Genomic DNA, 23067 nt, shown 5'->3' with positions numbered 1-23067 from the left:
GACTTTGACGACCAAGGCAAGGCTTGTCTAATTTATAAAGTCAGCACGTAAACATTGAGCTACAAGTATATGTTATGATATGATATATAATGTTATGTCTATATAATATGTGTAAATAGCTGACATGTAAGGCTAATTTTGGTGTTGTAAAGTTGATTTTTGTTGTAAAGCTTTTTCTTTTTTTTGCTGCATAGCAACACACAAGCCATGCGTGGAAGACGGTGCTATATGCTCATATACTTAGTACATTGTCAGATGACCTACCATGCTGTTTCATGGGGATGTGTAGTGGCACAGTCAAAAATAAGACTACTTCTTTATCAGCTTGGTTATGTTTCATTCTGTAACATTTTACCAATTCTTTACTCTACAGGTTCTTCCACCTGATCAGAGGAATTAGGTGTTGTATGTGTTTTGATGATATGTGTCTGCAGTGAAAGTTAAGTTGAGCTTAAAGCCAGTTGCCTTAAATTTTGCTAACCTTTTTTTAAACAGTGCACAAAGTCACAGGATCAAATCTCACTAACTAGTGTAGTTAGCAAGACAATTAACATTTACCACCAGAGTTTCTGGTTTTAAGTCACTGGATAAGAGGGTTCTGCTAAATGGTGTAAATAATAAAATGAGGACAGCTTGAAGGGTCAACTTTACACGTCAACTGGTAAACACAGGTTTAAAAAAAGTATAAATCTATCATTTTCTATATTTCCATTTAAACCAAATTTACTAATTCATACAATGATTCATGTTACTCACAGGGCATGAGCAGACAATGCTGCAAGATGGACATGAAGTGTGGGTGGGCTTCAGTCAAAAATATCCTCTTCCTTATGAGCTCAAACATCTGACTGGCACTCTTTGTGTCTATGTGCACCTGTATTAATCCCCCATAAATAGCACACACTGATATGATTGAAGCATTCATTTAAACATCAAAAATTACTTACAGATTCAAACCGCTTAGCCAAACTCAGTTCGTCCTCATTTCTAAGCATTTCAAAGAAATCCAAATGCCTGAGAGAAAGAAAAAATTAAGCTTAGCTAAAAGAATTTAATTTATGCTTTGTGGCTCTATTTCAGTATCCTATTATTGAGCAATTTTAAGTAAATGTGTAAATGTTTTATGAATATTATGAATCAAACTCATTGCATCATGTCATAGTTGTGGGGAAACTAACCTTTCTAAAGTTGCATTTTGATGAAAGCGTAATTTGTCAATTATTGGTTGAATGCCTAACATCAGGAACTCATAGCGCAAGTGACTTCGGAAATCCAGACTTGTCTGTTCAGGAATAGAGGCAGAATAGAGAGACAGCAGTGAAATTAAAAAACATAGTTTTGCTTCTGTTAACTTCTAGAGATGAAAAACCTCCCTGATCCGTTTGGAATTCTGAGTTGATTCTGGTTAAAAACCATAAAAAACAATAGTCTGGGTGAGATAGAGGAGGGTCTCACCTCACCAGCTCCCTGGCTGAGCACAGCATTGATGAAGGACATGATGGCTGTTTTGAGGCTGACTTCATCACGGTAGCGCACTGTACTCCTGTCCAGGTCATTGAGAAGAGTCTGAACACAATAGAGACAAAGACAGAGCATTTAGAGAACAGCTAAATCCAGTGTTGGTCTACTCCATACATGTGTCCATTTCATGAATATTAATGCTGCATGCCTCACATACAGAACCTCATTAAAAAAGATGCAAAGTTCAACTGTTGTATTCAAAACAATATCATGAGCTTAATTTTGGTCATGTCTCTAGACACAGTGACAGGTGCATTTTCATTTATGCAAACCTATTTTAAAACAGGGTTAGGGTATTAGGGTGCTCATGGTATTCTTAATATGGGGTGGTAGTAGCCTAGTCGGTAACACTCTCGCCTATGAACCAGGAGACCCAGGTTCAAATCCCACTTAATACCATTGTGTCCCTGAGCAAGACTACTGATTGTAAGTTGCTCTGGATAAGGGCGTCTGATAAATGCTGCAAATGTAAATGTAATGGTTAAAGATGAGAGGGCGGGAAGCAGTGCTGATATGTAGCAGGTCACAAAGAAAAAAAAAGTGAAAGTGATTGTCACTTGTGATGCACAGCACATGGTGTACACAGTGAAATTTGTCCTCTGCATTTAACCCATCACCATTAGTGAGCAGTGGGCAGCCATGACAGGCGCAGTGAGCAGTGTGTGGGGACAGTGCTTTTGTGGCACCTCACTGGCACCTCAGTGGCACCATGGTGGATCGGGATTCAAACCAGCAACCTTCTGATTATGGGGTCGCTTCCTTAACCGCTAGGCCACCACTGCCCTGGAGGAGGAGCAGGTTATGGATGTACTTAAAGGATGTACATTTTTACAATTTATCTTAGCTTCTATTGGCAACCAATGAAGCTGTTGGAGAACAGGGGTGATGTGTTTTCTTGAGGGAGTACGAGTTATGACCCGGGCAGCAAAATTCTGATGAAGGTGGAGTTTATGGAAACCAAAAACCAAGAGAATTGCAATAATCAATCCAGGAGGAGATGGGGCTATCGACAAGTATGGCAGCAGCATGGAGAGTAAGGAAGGGACAAAGTCAGTTAATGGTAAGTAGATAAAAATATGCAGGTGATGTAATTAATTTGAGATCGGAATGAAATTATACTGAATGAGAAAACTAGAGGAGAACCATGATCCAAATTATGGTTATTGAGGTGTGAGTGGAGTTTTGTAAAGGATTTTTGAAACAAATGGGAAGTGGATGAAGATTTTTCAAAATTATTCAGATCTGCACCAGGCCTTTTGAGAATTGGAATAACTGAAGCAATTTTCAGAGATGATGGAATGATTCCAGTGTTAAGGGAAGAATGGATAATAGTGGTGATGTAGCCTGGTGCTGATGAATTATTAATCATCTTTAAGTAGCAGAAGTGATAGATAAAGTGACCAAAGTACACTTAAAAGTTGTGCATAGTACTGAAATTACTACGTATTTGTAATTTATGTCACCTTAGTGTAATTGGGCAACTTTATTTGGCTTTTTACATCGCATACATTGTCGCTGGTAATACTGGTGCTCATGGCTCATGCATATTTATAATTTTTTAATTTTTGCTAGAGAGGAGACAGAATGAGCCTGATGCTACCCTTCCCCCTTTGTATCCCATGTGTCATGTGCAGGTGCATGTGTTTTATTTTAATGTGTGTTGCACATGTCCCATGCAATTTATATAGTTAAATGTTAATTGAAAACATTACTATACAATAATAATGTTTTGGAAATTTTGAATCTTTGCAAACGATGAGTTGTTCTGGTTAATATGTTATGTGTATGTATGTATATATAAACCCTCTATTTTTCTCTCCACAGGGCTGTGTCTTAAGCCCCTTGATGTCCTCACTGTACCAGCCCCTCTACATCAGTGGAATGGCAGTTGAGAGAGTGGAGGGCTTCTGGCATCTGGGTGTTAACATCACTGACAACCTGCCATGGGCCTGCCATTCACTCTGGTGAAGAAAGTCAGTCTTTTTAAAAATGTTTACACCTGCACTTGTTTTGCATTGAGATCACTGTCATCCAAACAATGGAGTCTTTTCTCCTTTAAAGGTCAGGAAGGTGCTTCTGCTCCCTTAAAGACAAAACAAAGAGAATGAGGAACAGCTTTCTCCCTCTGGCTATTTGGACCCTGAATCAGGTGCAGATCCAGTCTCTGTAATCACACTCATTGCTCTTTAACATCCGCAAATGTGACAATATCCGTAGTACATTTATTTATATCCGCATTAACACTCCACTGCCAGATTGTTTCTATATGTACAGTGGGTACGGAAAGTATTCAGACCCCATTAAAATTTTCTCTTTGTTATATTGCAGCCATTTGCAAAAATAATACACACAGCAACCCATATTAACAGAAGAATACAGAATTGTTGACATTTTTGCCGATTTATTAACATAGAATTATTGAAATTTCACATGGTCCTTATTCAGACCCTTTGCTGTAACACTCAAATGTTTAACTCAGGTACTGTCATGTCTTTTGATCATCTTTGGGATGTTCTACACCTTCAAGTTCAGCTGTGTTTGATTATACTTATTGGACTTGATTAGGAAAGCCACACACCTGTCTATCTAATACCTTACAGCTCACAATGCATGTCATGTAATAGCAAATGAGAATCATGGAGTCAATGGAACTGTCTGAAGAGCTCAGAGACAGAATTGTGGCAAGGCACAGATCTGGCCAAGGTCACAAAAAAATCTGCATTTAAGGTGACCAGAACTCTTCCTAGAGCTGGCCGCTCGGCAATCCTGAGCTATCGGGGATGAAGAGCCTTGGTGAGAGAGGTATAGAAGAAGCCATAGATCACTGTGGCTGAGCTCTAGAGATGTAGTCGGGAGATGTAGAAAGTCAACCATAACTGACGCCCTCTGGGCTTTATGGCAGAGTGGTCCATTGGAAGCTTCTCCTCAGTGCAAGATACATGAAAGCCTGCATGGAGTTTGCTAAAAAAATGACTCCAAGATGGTGAAAAATAAGATTCTCTGCTCTGATGAGTCCAAGAAAGAACATTTTGGCCTTAATTCAAAGTGTTATGTGTGAAGAAAACCGACACAGTCCCAACAGTGAAGCATGGTGGTGGCAGCATCATACTGTGGAGGTGTTGGCAACTGCAGGGACAGAAAAAATGGTTGCAATTGAGGGAAAGATGAATGAGTCCAACTACAAGGATATCGTGGACAAAAACCTTCTCCAGAGTGCTCAGGACCTCAGACTGGGCAGAAGGTTTACCTTACACCAAGACAATGAACCTAAGCACATAGCTAATATAACAAATGAGTGGCTTCACAACAACTCTGTGACTGTTTAATGGCCCAGCCAGAGCCCTGACTTAATCCCAAATGAGCATCTCTGCAGAGACCTAAAATGGATGTCCACCAACATTACATCCAACCTGCCAGAACTAGAGAAGATTTGCAAGGAGGAATGGCAGAGGATCCCCAACTCCAGGTGTGAAAAACTTGTAGCATCTTTCCCAAAAAGACTCATGGCTGTATTAATCAATAGGGTGCTTTTAATAAATACTGAGCAAAGGATCTGAATACTTAGGACCATGTGATATTTCCATTTTTCTTTGTTAATAAATCTGAAAAGAATGTCAACAATTCAGTGTTTTTCTGTCAATATGTGGTGCTGTGTGTACATTAATGAGTAAAAATGGGTAGGTATTTGGTATCTTTCTTTCAGAAAAGCCAAATGATCTTACAGCTTTCGGTGAAAGCTTTCGAGGTATTTTAATTCTGCTCCTATTAGGGGTAGCCACGGCAGATCAACCATCTCCATTTCTATTTATCTTCACCATGACACTCGACCATAATCTGCTCTGCACAAATCATCACCAAGCCTGCACTGACACCAATTGCAGGCTCACTATACCCTGGAAGGGGGGTCCCTCTCTGTATCACTCCTTCCCAATGTTTCTTCCTTTCTTTTTTTCTTGTTTTTCATTGTGTGCAGATTGGTCAAGAGTGGGGATGTCAAGTGTAGAGCCTGTCAAAGCCCATTGAGGCAGTGATGGCCTAGTGGTTAAGGAAACGGCCCCGTAATCAGAAGGTTCTGATCCCGATCCGACAAGGTGCCACTGAGCAAAGCACCGTCCCCACACACTGCTCCCCAGGGGCCTGTCATGGCTGCCCACTGCTCACACAAGGTGATGGGTTAAATGCAGGGGACAAATTTCACTGTGTGCACCGTGTGCTGTGCTGCTGTGTATCACAATGACTTTCACTTTACTTTCACTTGAGACATACTGTATTTGATTTGGGCATTTGGGGTGTCAAAGTGTAAATTCACACCAACCTGGAATCGTGTTCTTTCACTGGCATAGCTTTGATAATGCAGCATGGACTTCAGTATCTTCTTGTGGCCGTCAGGTACGAGGCACACAGCGCCCAGGATCTCAAGCACTGCCACTTTAGTTTTGAGGTTCTCGGTGGACAGACTCTGTGCAATTATGTTGATGCTCTCTGCATGAGCAAGAACATGAGCTCGGCCCTGCAAGAACAGTAATGTTTATCTACAACAGCTTAGCATTTACTGAAACAGTGTATTGTTTCTACTTATATCAGCCATAACATTATCACCTGCCTATACTGTCCTGACTCAAGCATAGATTCTACTTGAGCTCTTAAAATATACTGTGATATCTGTGGTACACCCCAGGTCTAGGGACAGGTATGTAATAAAGAACTGACACCAGAATGACAAAAAAAAATTGTATGAATGTTTAGTGATTAGGTTCTCAGTCATCCAGGTGAATATGTCTGAAAGTTGAGTCATGGCAACTGGACTTTCTTTTTTTTAAGAAAGAAACGTTTCATTCTGCATCAACAGAAATTTGTCAATCTGAGGGAAGTTGGCTTATGCCCACAAATTTATCCTCCAGGTAGGTTTCACCTCAATCCCACCTTATAGGTTTGTTACGTGACAGCCCCGTTATGTGACAGCCCCGCCCTGGCATTTCCTCCTACCCCAATTAAGCAGGACGTTAAATGTGGCCAACCTGGTGAATGTGTGAATTGGGCCTGATTTTCCCGGGAGTGGAAGAAAGGGCAGCGATATAGGTAGGAGATAGAGGTTGTGTCTGAAGCCTCCTTCTCTGTTGAGTGAGGGTTTGTTGATTTGCACATGCAAAGCATCCCTCACTCCTCTCTCAAACCACCTATCTTCTCTGTCCAATATTTAAACATTCCCGTCCAAAAATGTGTGTCCTTTGTCCTTGAGGTGAAGGTACACAGCTGATTTTGGCCCTGAGGTGTTGCTCCTTCTGTGCTGGGCCATCCTCCTGTGTAGCAGCTGTTTGGTTTCCCCGGTGTACAGCTCAGAGCACATTTCACCGCACTGGACAGCATACACTACATTGCTCTTCTTCTGTTTTGGTGTCCGGTCTTTGGGATGGACCAGTCTCTGTCTCAGAGTGTTGGCAGGTTTGAAATGGACCGGTATGTGGTGTTTCCCGAAAATCCTTTTCAGTCTTTTGGACACACCAGCCATGTATGGAAGGACCAGGTTATTCCGTTGTCCCTGGGATTCAGGTTGTTCATAGGGATTCAGGGAGTACATAGAACTGACAAGGGACTTTAAGGACTGGTGCCAGCAGAACTACCTCCAGATCAACACTGGAAAAACCAAAGAGCTGGTGGTAGACTTCCGCAGGCACAAACATCCTCCACTGCAACCACTGGACATCCAGGGTATGGCCATTGAGGCAGTGGAGAGCTACAAGTACCTTGGTGTTCACCTGAACAAAAAACTGGACTGGACTCATAACACTAATGCACTTTATAAAAAAGGGCAGAGCAGGCTGTACCTGCTGTGGAGGCTCAGGTCTTTTGGAGTACAGGGGCCACTCCTGAAGACTTTTTATGACTCTGTAGTGGCATCAGCCATCTTTCACGGTGTGGTCTGCTGGGGTAGCAGCATCTCCGCTGGGGACAGGAAGAGGCTGAACAGGCTGATCCGGAAGGCCAGCTCTGATCTAGGATGCCCTTTGGACCCAGTGGAGGTGGTGAGTGACAGGAGAATGGTGGCTAAGCTGTCATCCCTGTTGGACAACATCTCCCACCCCATGCAGGAAACTATGACAGTACTGACAGCTCCTTCAGTGGCAGGCTACTGCACCCACGATGTGGGAAGGAGAGGTTCAGAAGGTCTTTTCTTCCAACCGCTGTCAGACTCTATAACAAAGACCTAACAGCTGACCACACACATTTTGTGATTCTATTACCTTCTGCTTCTGTCCACTTTCTGCCGTGACAAGTGCAATTTCCCACTTGTGGGACTAATAACGGTTTATCTTATCTTGTTCTGTGGTCCATTTCTTGAAGGAAGATCATGCCTTGTTAAAGGCCCACTTGGGATATCCACAGGTTTGAGGGCCATCTTCAGATGCCTGTCTTCCTTAATTCTGGCTTCTGTGGTGGTGGGAATGTTCTCTGCTCTATGGTACAGGGTCCTGATTACTCCTAGTTTGTGTTGTAGTGGGTGATGTGAGTCAAACAGTAGATATTGGTCAGTGTGGGTTTTCTGTAAACTTCTATGTCCAGCTTTCTATCAGTCCCAACAATAAACGCACAGTCCAGGTAGGCTAGATGGTTAACCTATGTCCAACCTTTCTTCCATTCCCGGAAAAATCAGGCCCAATTCACATGTTCAGCAGGTTGGCCACATTTAACGACCCGCTCAATGGGGGTAGGAGGAGCTGCCAGGGCGTGACTGTCACATCTACCCCCCCCCTCGCCTTTGTTCCACGTAACGAGCCTATTCAATGCGGGATTGAGGTGAAACCAACCTGGAGGATAAATGTGTTGGCACAAGCCAACTTCCCTCAGATTGTTCTGTTCACAAGCCAACTTCCCTCAGAAGTTCTGTGGATGCAGAATGAAACGTCTCTACATTAAAGAAAGAAAGTCCAGTTGCCATGACTCAACTTTGTTTAGTGGTTTTATTTTCTTCAAATGCAGAATGAATAGACACAGCACTAGGGGACATCACAATCTGTCACAAAGCTGGCTATGAAGTCCAAGGTTTAACAAGATAAGTATTTAGTATTGAGCAGTTACTTACATTCAAATCAGCAAAAATACAGGGGTACCCTAATTTTTTGCACAGACTTTTTCCCCCATTTTATTTAATGTCAATTAAATACTGCTTTTTTGTATCATTTTTGATCAATGTAGAATAAAATATTATGCAGACTGAGAAGGGTCCATTTTCATATGACTCAAGGACTTTTTTCTAGGGTTTTTTCAGCAGGTGTTCACAACTGATAATGACACTTCATAAGTCATAGGGTTCAGTACTCAAACTGTTCTCTATATATTAATTTGTTTTATTTATATTCTGCTGGTCTAGTATATAATTTAATATTAGATTAGTCCTTAAAACATTATTCAGCATGTCAGATACTTAGGTTTGGGCAGCAGGGTCTTTTAGTCATTCCATGTACATGGCTTAAGACACATGGTGAATGAGTTTTTCAGTCTGTAGCACCAAGTCTTTAGAATGGTCTTGCGCTAACATCAGATGAGTCCACCTACTCATTTAGCTAAAAACATTTCTGTTCAAATTGGCCTTTGAACAGACTTAAGAGGTCAAAGGCAGTGGGGATAATAGCTTGATGTTTTTAGACCCTTGTTAATTTATTTTCTTTTTTCATTAAATAAAATACAAAGATGTGACTGTGTTTCATTGTTGCAAGTCTCTTTTACAAGAGCCAGCCATCTAGCAATCATGTCAAAGTAGCTGAAAATGCACATGCGCAATTTTTCAAATACATCTTTTCACTTTTACATGGTCATAATGTTATGGCTGATTGCACACACATTTTTGTACAATTAAAAATATTATTCAGTAGTAGAGAATAGGAATGGTCTTTTTAAAGTTTCAAACAAATAACAAAGCTGGAAAAATCAGTGTACAGGCCAGGAATAACAGCACTTAAATGTACCTGGGAGTTGTTCATCAGTGCTTTGATGCAACCTATGACCGAGGTATGTATTTGGGAATCCACAGTTTCATTGCCCATATTACGCAGGAAGTTCAAAATGCAGGTTAGACCATCATGTTCTATGAAGCTCGTCACAAAACTGGAGATGACAGGACAGAAACATACATGTACTACTAGCTAACCCTCTTGGCACTTGACATTTTGGCAACAAAATTTTTAAATGCAATGTAACAATTTTTTGATGTTTTGATTTTAGGACAATTGAAGTAAAATTGTCAAGAATGTCTGTGTCTGAAAAAGAATAACAAGCATTAGCAATACTAAACTTAGGCTAAATGGATGAATGGTAAAATAATGGAAAAAGGAAGTTGGCTAAACATCTAGCATGCAGGGTTTCATAAACCAAGAAATGAGAAACCAAGCCTCATGGTTTGGGACATGTTGCCAAATGAGTTTGTCTGCCTGAGTAGGGAGGGAGGATTGTACACCATTTGAAAGTAATAGTGAAAAAAGTGAAAGTGAAGTGATTGTCATTGTGAAACACAGCACAACACGCGGTGCACAGAACAAAAGTAGACCAAGAAAAAGAAGAGATGAGCACCCAAACATTTGAACATAGGGGTGAGTACATTTTGCCAACTTTGTGGCTTGATTTTTTTTTTTATTATTTGTTCGAGGATAACAGTTTTCACTACATTTAATTTTCAATATTCAATACAAAAATAGTCAGGCACCAACTGTTTTTCTGTGTTCAGTGTTAAGTCATTCATTTTATTCTTCAAATATAAAAACCTTATTCATACTATTTGCCAGTACAATGAGCTGATAGAGCTTGTGTGGTAGTAGGTGGTAGTAGCTTAGTGGGTAACACACTCACCTATGAACCAAAAGACCCAGGTTAAAATTCCACTTACTACCATTGTGTCCCTGAGCAAGACACTTAACCATAAATTGCTCCATGTAGACTGTCCCTGTAACTACTGATTGTAAGTCACTCTGGATAAGGGTGTCTGATAAATGCTGTAAATGTAAATTTAATATCAAACTTTTTGCCCAAAATGTCACTCTTGCCCATATCCCAAATCCAAATTCTCCCACACCACCCCTCTGCTACGTTCCCTCCACTGGCTCCCAGTAGCTGCACACAGCCCTTATTATACCTCGCACTGCACCTTGTTTACTCCGAGCCTCCAGTACTGCTCACCTGGTCCCTCCATCTCCCTCTTCTCTGTCTTGGCCCCTCGGTGGTGGAATGAACTTCCCCTTGAGATCAGAACAGCTCACTCACTGAGCACTTTCAAACGGCAGCGCAAGACCTTCCTCTTTAGAGAATATTTAGATGAACTTGTAACCTTCTTATTGTCTGACTTATGTATACAACTAAAACAGAGTGAATAAAAAAAAGCACATTGTAAGTCGCTCTGGTAAGGCCATCTGCCAAATGCCTTAAATGTAAATGTAAACATCATTCAAATTAAAATTTTATTTGTCACATACACAGTCATACACGATATGATGTGCAGTGAAATGCTTTTTGCGACTACTACAGACCACAGTTTTGCAAATGTTGCAAGTATACAATGAACTAATATGCAAATATTGCAAACATAACTAAATATTACACTTTTACGTCTTTAACATAAAATATGTGTAACTGGTAGGGTGAAGGTGTGCAAATGAGTTACAGACAATGTTTAAAGAAAAGAGAAAAAGAGCCATAAAAAAGAGCAGTAAAGTAAAAAGCGCAGAGTTATTTTGTGCAAGGTCATTTTGTGCAAAGTGATTTTTTATGCATTCTTACCAGTTAATATCATATTATCAGCAATTTTCAGTGGAATAATTCATAGATTGTTTAGGATTGTTTATGTATGTGTGTTGTACCTCTGCGTTTGTGTTCGCAGAGCTGTTTTCAGACTCTCCATGGTTTTATTCATTTCTTCTTCATCTTCTTTCTCAACCACCAGGAAGGACTTTCTCTGATGAAAAACATAAAAATACAAAACACATTATAAGTATCACAATGAAAATATAACACCTCATAGCACTGATAAAAGCTGCTCTCAGTCCTATTTCAGTATCTAGGACACACTAGTGATGTGCAAGTCATCTGGTCAAAAAGATTCAAATAACTATACATGCATGAACAAATCTTTTAACAGCATACAAAACAAACCGTGACAACATTCAGCCAATAGTAGTCATGTTTAAGTTTATCAAGCACCTCCCACTGACTGTACAGTTACAATGATTTGAGATCAACAACAACAATGACCCTCACAATATGAATGCCCTCATTTGACCTTATGTGTTATTGCAGAGAACACCCGCTGATTACAATGGTCATCGGATCCAGTTGTTCACCTTTGACCAGGTCTTGCAGTCGTTAGTTCGAACAGTAAGTGATTCTTTGGTTTATCAGGTTTTTTGGTCCCCTGATTCCTTCAGTTTACTGGTTGCTTTGGTTCACATACTTCATTGGTACATTGATTCGGTGGTTACATGACTGGTTGTACACTATTGACCAGAAAAAAGTATTAGTAAATGAGTTCTGGAGTGTGTTATATATGAGTGTGTTGATTTGGTTAGCATCGGATGTACCATGTAGGCTACTTGCCAGGTCAAATCTTTCAAACCAAACACCCACTGCTCCTCTATCTGCATTACCTTGCTTTTATTTCTTTACTTTCCGCTCACTTCTCCCATCCTACCATGTTGTGTTATTCACAATAATCATTTGTGAGTCCCAACTGTAGATAAGAGCTCCCTTTATTTTACTTTTCACAACCATGCAGTTCACTTAACCCACGGCGCCCTTCGGCCCGTGACGTTAACCCCCCCTCCCCCCAAACACATAATTCACCCCACTGCATCTACAATGCGCTAACACCACAGAGGATAAAAGGATGATTGTAATGCATATCAGTGAAGCAAAAGGTGGCAGGTTTGATAAATTGTTTAAGATGTCAAGGTTCAGATTCTTGCTGTTTTGACACATCATAATATTTACATTTACATTTACATTTACATTTACATTTACATTTACGGCATTTGGCAGACGCCCTTATTCAGAGCGACTTACAACGTGCTTAAGTTACCATCGATGAAGAGATCAATTCCGGTTCACTAGGACCCCCAACTATGAATACATCTATTTTATTCACTCTGTTGTAGATTCTGTACACAAGTTTGACAACAAGAAAATTACAATTTTATCTAAATATTCTTTAAAGAGGAAGGTCTTGAGCTGTCGTTTGAAGGTGCTCAGTGACTGAGCTGTTCTGACCTCGAGGGGAAGTTCATTCCACCACCGAGGGGCCTAGACAGAGAAGAGTCTAGATGAATGTTTTCCTTTTACCTTCAGAGATGGAGGGACCAGGCGAGCAGTACTGGAGGCTCGGAGTATATGAGGTGCAGTGCGAATAAGGGCTGTAATAAGGGCTGTGAGGTAGGATGGTGCTACTCCATGTTTGGCTTTGTAGGCCAGCATCAGTATTTTGAACCTGATGCATGCAGCTACTGGGAGCCAGTGGAGGGAGCGTAGCAGAGGGGTGGTGTGGGAGAATTTGGGAAGGTTGAAGATTAGTCGTGCTGCTGCATTTTGTATTAGTTGTAGAGGTCGGATGGTACATAGTGGAGACCAGCTAGAAGGGAGTTACAGTAGTCCAGTCGTGAGATTACTAAGGACTGAACCAATAGTTGGGTGGCCTGGGTTGACAGATAAGGGCGGATTCGTCTGATATTGTAGAGAAGGAATCTAGATGAGCGGGAAAGATTGCTGATGTGAGTTGAGAAGGAGAGTTGGTTGTCTATTGTTACGCCAAGGTTGCGGGCTGTTGCAGAAGGAGAGAGCTGCGAGTTGTCTAGGTAAATAGCGAGATCCTGATGTGGTGAAGAATCTGCTGGAATTAATATTAGTTCAGTTTTGGTGGGATTGAGTTGGAGGTGATGGGCTGCCATCCAAGATGAGATGTCGGTTAGACATGCAGAGATTTTGGAAGCAGCATGTAGATCAGAGGGAGGAAAGGAGAAGAGGAGTTGTGTGTCGTCAGCATAGCAGTGGTAGGATAATCCATGTGAGGAAATATCCTCACCAAGTGATCTCGTGTAGAGGGAGAAAAGGAGAGGACCTTGCAGTCTACGTGAGGTAGAGGTTGATCCTTTCCAAGTCACTTGGTAAGATCGCTCATCAAGGTAGGAAGCAAACCACTGCCATGCTGAGCCCCGAATTCCAAGCCTCTTCAGGTTTGACAAGAGAGTCTTGTGGTTAACGGTGTCAAATGCAGCAGATAGGTCGAGGAGAATAAGAACTGAGGACAGTTTTGCCAATCTGGCTGCATGTAGCTGCTCGGTAACTGCCAAAAGGGCAGTCTCGGTGGAATGAGCTGTTCTGAAGACAGACTGGTTAGGATCCAGGAGGTTGTTCTGTGATAGATGGAGTGATAGCTGGTTGTAGACACAGCGCTCAAGGATTTTGGATAGAAATGAGAGGAGGGAAACTGGTCTGTAATTGTTAATGTCTGTAGGATCAGCAGTGGGTTTCTTTAGGATTGGAAGAACCCTGGCTGTTTTAAAGGTGGATGGTACATGGCCAGATGAGATTGAGCTGTTTATGATATAAGAAATGAAAGGGATGAGGTCAGGGGAGATAGTTTGAAACATTGCAGAAGGTATTGGATCTAGTGGACAGGTGGTTGGGTTGCCTGTGGTTATAATCTGAATTATTTCATCAGATGTGACCTTAGAAAATTGATTAAGAGTAGTTGTAGAATTTTCAGAAGGAAGAGTAGGATTAGTGGTGGAGAATGTCTCACAGATTTTTTCAATCTTCCCTCTGAAGAAGTTGGCAAAATCATCAGCTGTTAAGGAAGTTGGGGCAGGGGGAGTCGGAGGGTTGAGTAGGGATAAGAAGATGTTGTTGAGTTTTTGAGGGTTATGGGCAGAGGCTTCTAGTTTTGCTTTGTAGAAAGCAGTTTTAGCAGCAGTGAGGTTAGTGGAAAATTTGCGCAGAAGATTCTGGTAATACAGTAGGTCTGAGTCAAGTTGAGATTTCTTGTATTTTCTCTCCGCTGCTCAAAGATCTCTTCGATTGCTGCACAATGTATCGGAGAGCCAGGGTGCAGGGGGAAAAGTCCTTTTGGGTTTTGTTGATAGAGGACAGACTTGATCAATGGAAAGGGAAAGTGAGGTGAGGAGAGAGTTAGTAGCGGTCTCTAGTGGTAAGGAGAAGAATGAGTCAGAGGTTGGGAGATGTGAAAGAATGCAGGAAGATACAGATGAAGGTGAGACAGTGTGAAGGTTGTGTCTAATGAAGGATGGATGGGGGACAGTTGTGGATCCTGTAGGTACAGTGAGTGTAAAGGTCAGGAAGTGGTGGTCAGAGATGTGAAGGGGAGTGGAAGAAAGGTCAGAAGTTGGAGAAGGACGACTGAAGACCAGGTCCAGGACATTCCCTCATTTGTGTAGGAGAGATGTTGCTGTTGGTCAAGGAAAAAGAGTGGAGAAGGGGAAGAAGCCAGGATGATTGGAGCTGGGCTGATGGAAGGTTGAAGTCACCAAGGAGAGTTAGGGGGGTTTCTAAAGAGAAAGTGCTGAGGAGAGTGTCCAATTCATCTATAAAGGGCCCAAGTGGCCCTGGAGGGCGATACAAGACTATGAGAATGATGTTCACAGGAGAAGAAACTGTGAACATCACATAATATTGCTGCTTGAGACAGTTTTGCTGTTGGGTCAGTGTTGGAAGCAAGTTCTGGTACCAGAGTCTTTTACCAAACTCACCGCAGTCATGGAGTTTATCTGGTCAATGTAAAACTCAGGCCAGCTGGTTGCTCCTCTGTTTTCTTCCTGCTCCTGCAACAGACATAATTTACAGCAGCTACAGGAATTCCGTGATTACATAATTTATTTTATGAAGGAATCTACAAAACGTCTATCATTGAATACAGATATAGCTCAACACTTAGGGTTTGGTAGAAAATCCAAAAATGTATTCACTTAAAATTAGTTCAAAGAATGTTTGCACACTATTATGTCCCGAGCCCTGCGGAGCAGGTCTGTTTGTCTGCAGGACTGTCACTTTCAGAACGTGGAGTTGTGGCCCCACCCAAGGACGTAGTTGGCCTGTAATTTCTCTTTAAATTACTTACTGTTCACTGTACATTGTTGTTATTCACGGAATAACGCCGTACTGAGCGTTAACCCTCTCTTCGTGGCGTCTGTCCGAGATAGTGGTCTCGAAATAGTGCCGTTCAGCATTTTTTCTCACTGTTCTGTCACTGTCTCCGACCCCTAGGCATGGGGACGTGACAAACATGGGGGCTCGTGGGACTTGTTCTTTACATTGTCTCTTTTTTGCGTTTTTAGCGGACTCTGGTTAGGTATGTTCCAGCTGGGTTGCTGCCTTGGAGCCATCCCTTGATTTTTGGTTTTGGGGGGTAACCTTGGGTGAGGTACACGTCTGGGCGGTTTTGGTGCCGGGGTAGAGACACTCACCGGCTGACTGGGCTGGAGTGCGTCCAGGACTAGAAAAGAGTCAATTAAGACTTCTGTTTCCCAAATTAAATATATATTTCGGATGCGCTCCTCTAGCTCGACTATTTTCTCCGTCATTTCGACTAGTCTCCTACACTTTCCACAGGTGAAATTCTCACTACGGACGGAGTTAGTCAAGCTGTGCATTTCACATACTGCACATGGGATTAGCGAGGGAGCCATAACTTACGTTTTGGTGAATTTATTCCAAGGTAATTCTGGAAGTCCTTGGAAGTAATACCAGCTCATGCCAAACACACCAAACAGTGAAGCACCGGAAACTCATATGGTCTTGTGAGACCATATGCTGGTGTGATTGGCTCTGGGTTCCTCCTAATCAAAGACAATGCTAGACCTCATATGGCTGAAGTGTGTCAACATTTCCTGCGAGACGAAGTCATGGATGCTATGGACTGGCATGCTCGTACCCCAGACCTGAATCCAATTGAGCACATCTGGGACATCATGTCTCGCACCACATGTTGCACCACAGACTATTCAGGAGTTGGCAGATGCATTAGTCCAAATCTGGGAGGAGATCCCTGAGGAGACCATCCACCACCTCATCAGGAGCATGCCCAGTCATTGTAGCGAGTTCATACAGACACGTGGAGGCCACACACACACTACTTAGCCCCATTTTGACTTGTTTTAAGGAGATGAAGAGTATGTTTTTCTTTCATTTTGAGTGTGGTTCCATATTCAGACATCCATGGGTTGATAAATTAGATTTCTATCTGTACTTTTTGTGTGATTTTTCTTTACATAGTTTGAATGTACTGACAACACAAAGTATTAAATAAGAAAATTTAGGATCTAGGATGTCTTATTTTTGTGTGTCCTTTAATTTTTTGAGTAGTGCATATAGAGTAGTCTCACCCATTTGGGACTGATCACAAACACTTCAGTCTTATTTGTGTTAAGCATAAGGAAATTGCGGGTTATGCGGTCTTTGATGTCCTTCAGACAATTTTTCAGTTTTAGGGAGGTGGTGAACTTCGTGAAGTGGTGAGCCTCACGGACATGTGCACTTGGGTGTCATCTGCATAAAAATTAAAATGTACCCCATGGTCGTATTGTCAAAGTAATCCATCCAAGTAATCCAAGTGCTGCTGCTTATTACAGTTGTTGGCTGTAAGGAACTATCATTAGCTCTTGTTATTCTGGTAATGGTGTTAAATACAAATCAAGGATTGTTCTTGTTTTCTTCTATGAAAGAAGATGAGCAGAGGAAAGAGCCTTTTGATATTTCATGAGATTCTTTCGAGGATAGTCTACAAAGTTCCAAATTAGTGTAATACCATTTCCGTTCCAATCTCCGTGTGACCTGTTTGAGTGACAGGTGTGTCATTTGAACATTAATGCATTTCTTTTTTACTGGAGCAACCACATTCAGGGGTATATCGAAGTAATGCATCAATGTTTTCTTTTACATGTTGAAGTTCTTCTGCAGTTCTTCCTTTTTAACCTCAACTCACAGCCTGGTTTCGATCTACCAGCACAATGAGAATACTTATCATTTCCCTTCAGTCATAAAATTGATTCTCCTGCTTGTCTTGGGTGTGCCTTAGGATGCCCAAGGTATGTCTAGCCTAACCAGCTCAGCCTGCTGCCTCTGCAGCACTCATCTAGACAAGTTGAAGAAAAAAACGTTGTATAGTTTTTATTAAGGTTTCTATATTCTTAAAGGTTTAAACACATTTAATGCATTTTTTAAAAAACTCATTAGCCTACAGCCACATATACACACAAAATCATTACCTGTTTCTTGCTGCAAAAGATTTGCCATTTTTTCTCAGCAGACAGGGCAAACATGGCATCTCTGTGTTTATTGGTGAGATCTAGTTCATCCTGCAAGAGAATGATTTTATGAATTAGTAAATTGGGTCATTTTACAGTCATTTTACATTCTGTGTCTCACAGTTGAAGTATACTTATGATAACTTACAGAGCTCTCTCATCTTTTAATGTGAGACAACTTGGCACAATTGGGGGCTGCCAATGTATTTTGCCCCACTCTATATCCTTGCTGTGTACTGTCCTTGTTCTCTCCATTCTAACCAGTTTCACTTTGTTTTGCATCTGTTTGTTAGCAAACATGCCCCACGTACCCATGTTTATATTAATAAACCTTGTGTTTTTGAGTTGCACATTTGTTTCCTCCTCTATTCCTCACCACACATACCTGAGGAAGCATCCAGCCACATACACACAACATATACAATGATATAATAAAAAATAATGCACATGGACCTTCACACAGACACCAAAATATGAACACATGAAACACCAATAAAATGACAAATGACGTGGGACAGGAGCACCAGGAAATATTTCCAGAAAATGTGCACACCAAAAATGTATCATTTCTAGTTTATTGGCCATGATTAATGCAAAATGTTTATACAATATAAAATAAAAATGTTCAGTACACTACTTGTGTCACTCATACAACATTTAGATTACATTTTGGGAATACACCAATTTATTAAAGCTTACCACCAACTCCGAGAACATGGTATCAAGCTCATTGGCAGGGGGCATGGGGAGTGTATGCTCCATGAATTGGGTGGTGAAGGCACCGGCCTGCCTTGGGAGGTAGGTGATCTCTGGTGGCTCATCATTCTTAAAACAACACCAAAAAAAAGAAAGACCCTGACCCCTGAGTTTATGGGGTGCCATGATGACGGCCAAGTCTCCTGCCCCAATAAATGCACTTGGCTTTGCCCCCTGTTAAAAAGAAAATAGATGGCATAAATCCAAAGTTAAGCTGTAATGACAACAAGATAAAAGTTTTATTTCATATTATGAAATCATTTTTTTATGGCGTTATCTTTATACCATTTGGCGATTATTGGCTTGAATGGCTTGTTATAATCTACTGACAGCGTCTGTGTGTACGGCTGCCACGTGACTATATGTATTCCCTTCAATGCCTGGCCATGCTCCTGATGAGGTGGCAGATGGTCTCCTGAGGGATCTCTTCCCAGACCTGGACTAAAGCCTCTGCCAACTAAAGCCTCTGCCAACTCCTGGACAGTCTGTGGTGCAACGTGGCTTTTGTGCCTGGAGAGAGACTTGATGTCCCAGATGTGCTCAATTGGATTCAGGTCTGGGGAACGGCTGGTCAGTCCATAGCATCAATGCCTTCATCTTACAGGAACTGCTGACACACTCCAGCCACATGAGGTCTAGCATTGTCTTGCATTAGGAGGAACCAACTGCACAAGCATATGGTCTCACAAAGGATCTCATCTCAGTACTTAATGACAGTCAGGCTACCTTTGGCAAGCACACGGAGAGCCAAAGAAATGCCACGCTACACCATTATACAAGGAACATTTTATTGTCATTATTGTGTGTCATGCTGTGTTTTATTGCGTGTCATATGTTGTGTCTATTGTAACAAGTGTTATATGTTAGCTGCTCCACTGTGCCTAAATTGCTCCTCGGGGACAAATAAAGTTGTTCCAAAATTGAAATTACTGACCCACTGCCAAACCGATCATGCTGAAGGATGTTGCAGGCAGCAGAATGTTCTCCACAGCGTCTCCAGACACATTTGCTCAGTTTGAAGCTGCTTTCATCTGTGAAGGGCGGCAGTGGCGAATATGCCAATATTGGTGTTCTCTGGCAAATGCCAAACATGCTCCATGATGTTGGGCTGTAAGCACAACCCCCCACCTGTCGACATCATGCCCTTATACGACCCTCATGAAGTCTATTTCTATGTTTGATCAGACATATGCACACATGCATTTGTGGCCTGCTGGATGTCATTTTACAGGGGTCTGGCAATGCCCCCCTTGTTCCTCCTTGCACAATGGCAGAGGTAGTCCTGCTGCCATTGGACACAAGGTTGTCCTTTTACAGTTTCCAGCAAGTGACTAAAACATCCGCCAGAAAGCATAGTAATTGCAAAGTGGTCTGTGGTAATTACCTGCAGAGACATTCCTTTATTGGGGATGTCTTGCTAATTTCCTACAATTTCTACCTGTTGTCTACTCCATTTGCACAACAGCATGTGAAGTTGATAGTCAATCAAGTGGACAGTTTTATTTCACAGAAGTGTGTTTGACTTGGAGTTACATTTTTAAGTGTTACCTTTATTTTTTTTGAGCAGTGCCTATTTTACTATTGACAGGTGAGCATAATTTAATTAATGTAATAATCGCTTTAGCACACCTTTTGTTGTGTGCATGTGGTGTGGCTATCCGTGTTATGGCACTACAACAGAACAATCATTCCAAATGCTTTATTGCTTTTAACTGCATAGAAACAGTGGGAGCTATTTGCACTAGCAGTACGAATTTACCAACAAAAGGTGTCCAAAAGCAGCCCACATTTGATGAAATGACTGGCTTCTGGACCAAAATCTGTAAATCATTATTTGTCAAACTTATGTAGGGAAACAGAGTTTGAACCGCATTCCACATTACATTAACAAATCCCACAAAGATAACATCACACCAGACCAGGACAAACTTGGAGAACAAACAAAAACGTTTTCTGTAATTGTCCTGGACCATCTGAAATCCCTGGACTAATATCAATTCCCATGTTCTATATTGAAAGAACATACCTAGTTCAGGTTTTCTAGTTATTGATGGGCATGTGGTACTCCATTCGTAGAGTGGTAGTAGCCTAGTGGGTAACACACTCACCTATGAACCAGAAGACCCAGGTTCAAATCCCACTTACTACCATTGTGTCCCTGAGCAAGATACTTAACCCTGAGTTGCTCTGGGGACTGTCCCTGTAACTACTGATTGTAAGTCACTCTGGATAAGGTTACCCCAAGGTTGCTTGTAGTTGGTTGAATGAGAGACACGAACAGGACAGCTTTATACAGGCAGACACAGGTGAAAACAATCAGGAAAAAAGCAGAGGTTGACTGTGTGAAATGTTGCTGAAAGGTCCAGAAAGAAAAAGACCGATGACAATTTTTCTGATCTGGCAGCATGTAATTTCTCTGTAACTGCCACTCTCTGTGGAGTGAGCAGTTTTGAAAACTAACTGATTTGGGTCACAAAGGCTGTTCTGGGTGAAGTAGATAGAGAGCTGAGATATTGGTGGTGGATTTAAGAATGGGAATGCCTTTTTGAAGGCTGTTGGGACCAGACCAATGTCCACAGGTCCACACACAGCCCAACACCTTGCAGCACATTTGGCATTTACCAGAGAACACAAAGTTTGGCAAATTCATCCTGTGCTTTTCACAGATGAAAGCCGGTTCACACTGAGCATGTGACAGACATGACAGAGCCTGGAGAATGTTCTGCTGTCTGCAACATCCTCCAGCATGACCTGTTTGGTAGTGGGTCAGTAATGGTGTGGGGTTACATACCGAGATTAGATCCTCAGAACCCTTGTGAAACCATATGCTGGTGTGGTTTGGTTCCTCTTAATGCAAGACAATGCTAGACCTCATGTGGCTGGAGTGTGTCAGCAGTTCCTGCAAGACAAAGGCATATATGCTATGGACTGGCCCGCCTGTTCCCAAGACCTGAATGCAATTGAGCACACCATCCACCAACACCACGTTGCACCACAGACTGTCCAGGAGTTGCCGAATGCTTAGTCCAGGTCTGTGAGGAAAACCCTCAGGAGACCATCCTCCACCTCATCTGGAGGCATTGTAGGGAGGTCATACAGGCATGTGGAGACTAGACACACTACTGAGCATAATAATTTTTTAAATGAAGGATGTCCAAAATATCCAAAGGTTCTAACACCAATGTAAGTGACACAAAAGCATTTAATGTCTTCAGATACATTTTTCTGAAAATGCTTTAAGTCAACATTTTGTTGTAATTTTTATGTTGTACAAATTTTCTATTCCTTTTACACCCCTAAATAAAACCATTCAAAAATATATGAACAGGAGAGTGAGAACTAGAGTTTAATAACAAAAATGTGTGTGGGTGTGTGTGGCCCTCCTTGGTGGCACACCCAGGCGAAAAATGTACACCAGTCTCATTCCATTCATAATAGTTATACAGCAGACGTTTTGTTGAATAAGATCTCCCTGCATTCTACTCCTCCACAGGGAGATGTAATGTTGTTACCCTACTGCCTAAAGCTAAAAGTGTGTTCAAAAATATATTTTTAATGGATAACACATAATGCAAATGAAACTTATCAATGTTTACTTCAGAAGTGAGGTACTCAACTCACAGATTTTAGACTTTTGTCAAATGCTACCCTTTTCAATACTCCACACCATTAATGAAGTGAGCACCGACATTGTACAGAACTCCTACCTTCTCAGACAACCAAAAGGAACGCTGTTTCAGTCTGAACTTCTTTCCCAGCCAAGGAGGTGATTACTTAGTAGCAGGCTCTGCAGTCTAAATGTCCATCGTTCTAGTTTTACCAGATTTGCTATGTTGTGGCTCTCTAGAACAGGGCTCCAGAAACCCTAACTCATGTGTTCATGAAAGTGTCCATGTACGTCCAAAACAGTCCACTGTAGATCATCTTACACTGCTCTGAGCTCCACCAATCTGGGTCCTCTATAATCCTCGGCAGAGACTCTCTCACATGCCTGAGCATCTAGTTGAGACCAAAGTGTTCCGCTTCCCTCAGCCACACCTTTTGCAGGAGCTGTGTTCTAATTGGCAGTACACCAGTCTGTCCCAAAAGACAAAAAACCCTGGTCTGGTAAGTTTTTTTTCAGCATTAACTGCATTTTGCTTGTAGCAGTTAGCAATATTTATCTTAAAACTAATCTGGTCTCATTTTATTAGCCTTACTAAGCGGGATTGGTTGTCTTGTTGCCTCATTTATGCCAACAGGCTAAATGCATTTTGTTACCTCTAAATGGCAGTGTATTGTAAATGAATATTAATTTAACAGTGAAGTTTTACAATATTAAGCAGTGTTGCAGCTTATTTCTGTGTGTGATGTCAGTCACGGGTCTACCTGGGGCACGTCACACCCAGGCACACTAGATCACTCTCACCTGTTTACTAATAGCCACACCCCAATCCAACACACCGCATCTGCTCTTTTTTCCACTCAGCACAGGCATTGGTGTGGCTAGATGAATAAT

General features: G+C 41.6%; 1 protein-coding gene across 5 annotated transcripts in view; it reads right to left on the bottom strand.

The window, feature by feature from the left end:
- Positions 1 to 22593, bottom strand: part of daam1a (dishevelled associated activator of morphogenesis 1a) — a 64858-nt gene extending 42265 nt beyond the window's left edge. For 2 of the 5 annotated variants that reach the window (XM_028992188.1, XM_028992214.1), the window contains exons 1-12: positions 22277 to 22589; positions 21361 to 21468; positions 18513 to 18743; positions 17775 to 17864; positions 15261 to 15332; positions 11367 to 11461; positions 9486 to 9624; positions 5837 to 6031; positions 1456 to 1566; positions 1179 to 1282; positions 948 to 1014; positions 757 to 874 (exon numbers count right to left, since the gene is read on the bottom strand). In XM_028992188.1, the coding sequence (XP_028848021.1) occupies positions 757 to 874; positions 948 to 1014; positions 1179 to 1282; positions 1456 to 1566; positions 5837 to 6031; positions 9486 to 9624; positions 11367 to 11461; positions 15261 to 15332; positions 17775 to 17864; positions 18513 to 18695 (1174 nt within the window). In that variant the 5' untranslated portion in view covers positions 18696 to 18743; positions 21361 to 21468; positions 22277 to 22589. Of the gene's footprint in view, positions 1 to 756; positions 875 to 947; positions 1015 to 1178; positions 1283 to 1455; positions 1567 to 5836; positions 6032 to 9485; positions 9625 to 11366; positions 11462 to 15260; positions 15333 to 17774; positions 17865 to 18512; positions 18744 to 19503; positions 19521 to 21360; positions 21469 to 22276 lie in introns of those variants that run through there. The other 3 variants (XR_003750848.1, XM_028992197.1, XM_028992205.1) reach the window with 3 other exon arrangements.
- Positions 22594 to 23067: the final 474 nt, after the last annotated feature.

The sequence above is a fragment of the Denticeps clupeoides genome, chromosome 1 (assembly GCF_900700375.1).
Source record: "Denticeps clupeoides chromosome 1, fDenClu1.1, whole genome shotgun sequence".
Classification (NCBI taxonomy): Eukaryota; Metazoa; Chordata; class Actinopteri; order Clupeiformes; family Denticipitidae; genus Denticeps; species Denticeps clupeoides.
This window is presented reverse-complemented; position numbering and strand designations above follow the sequence as displayed.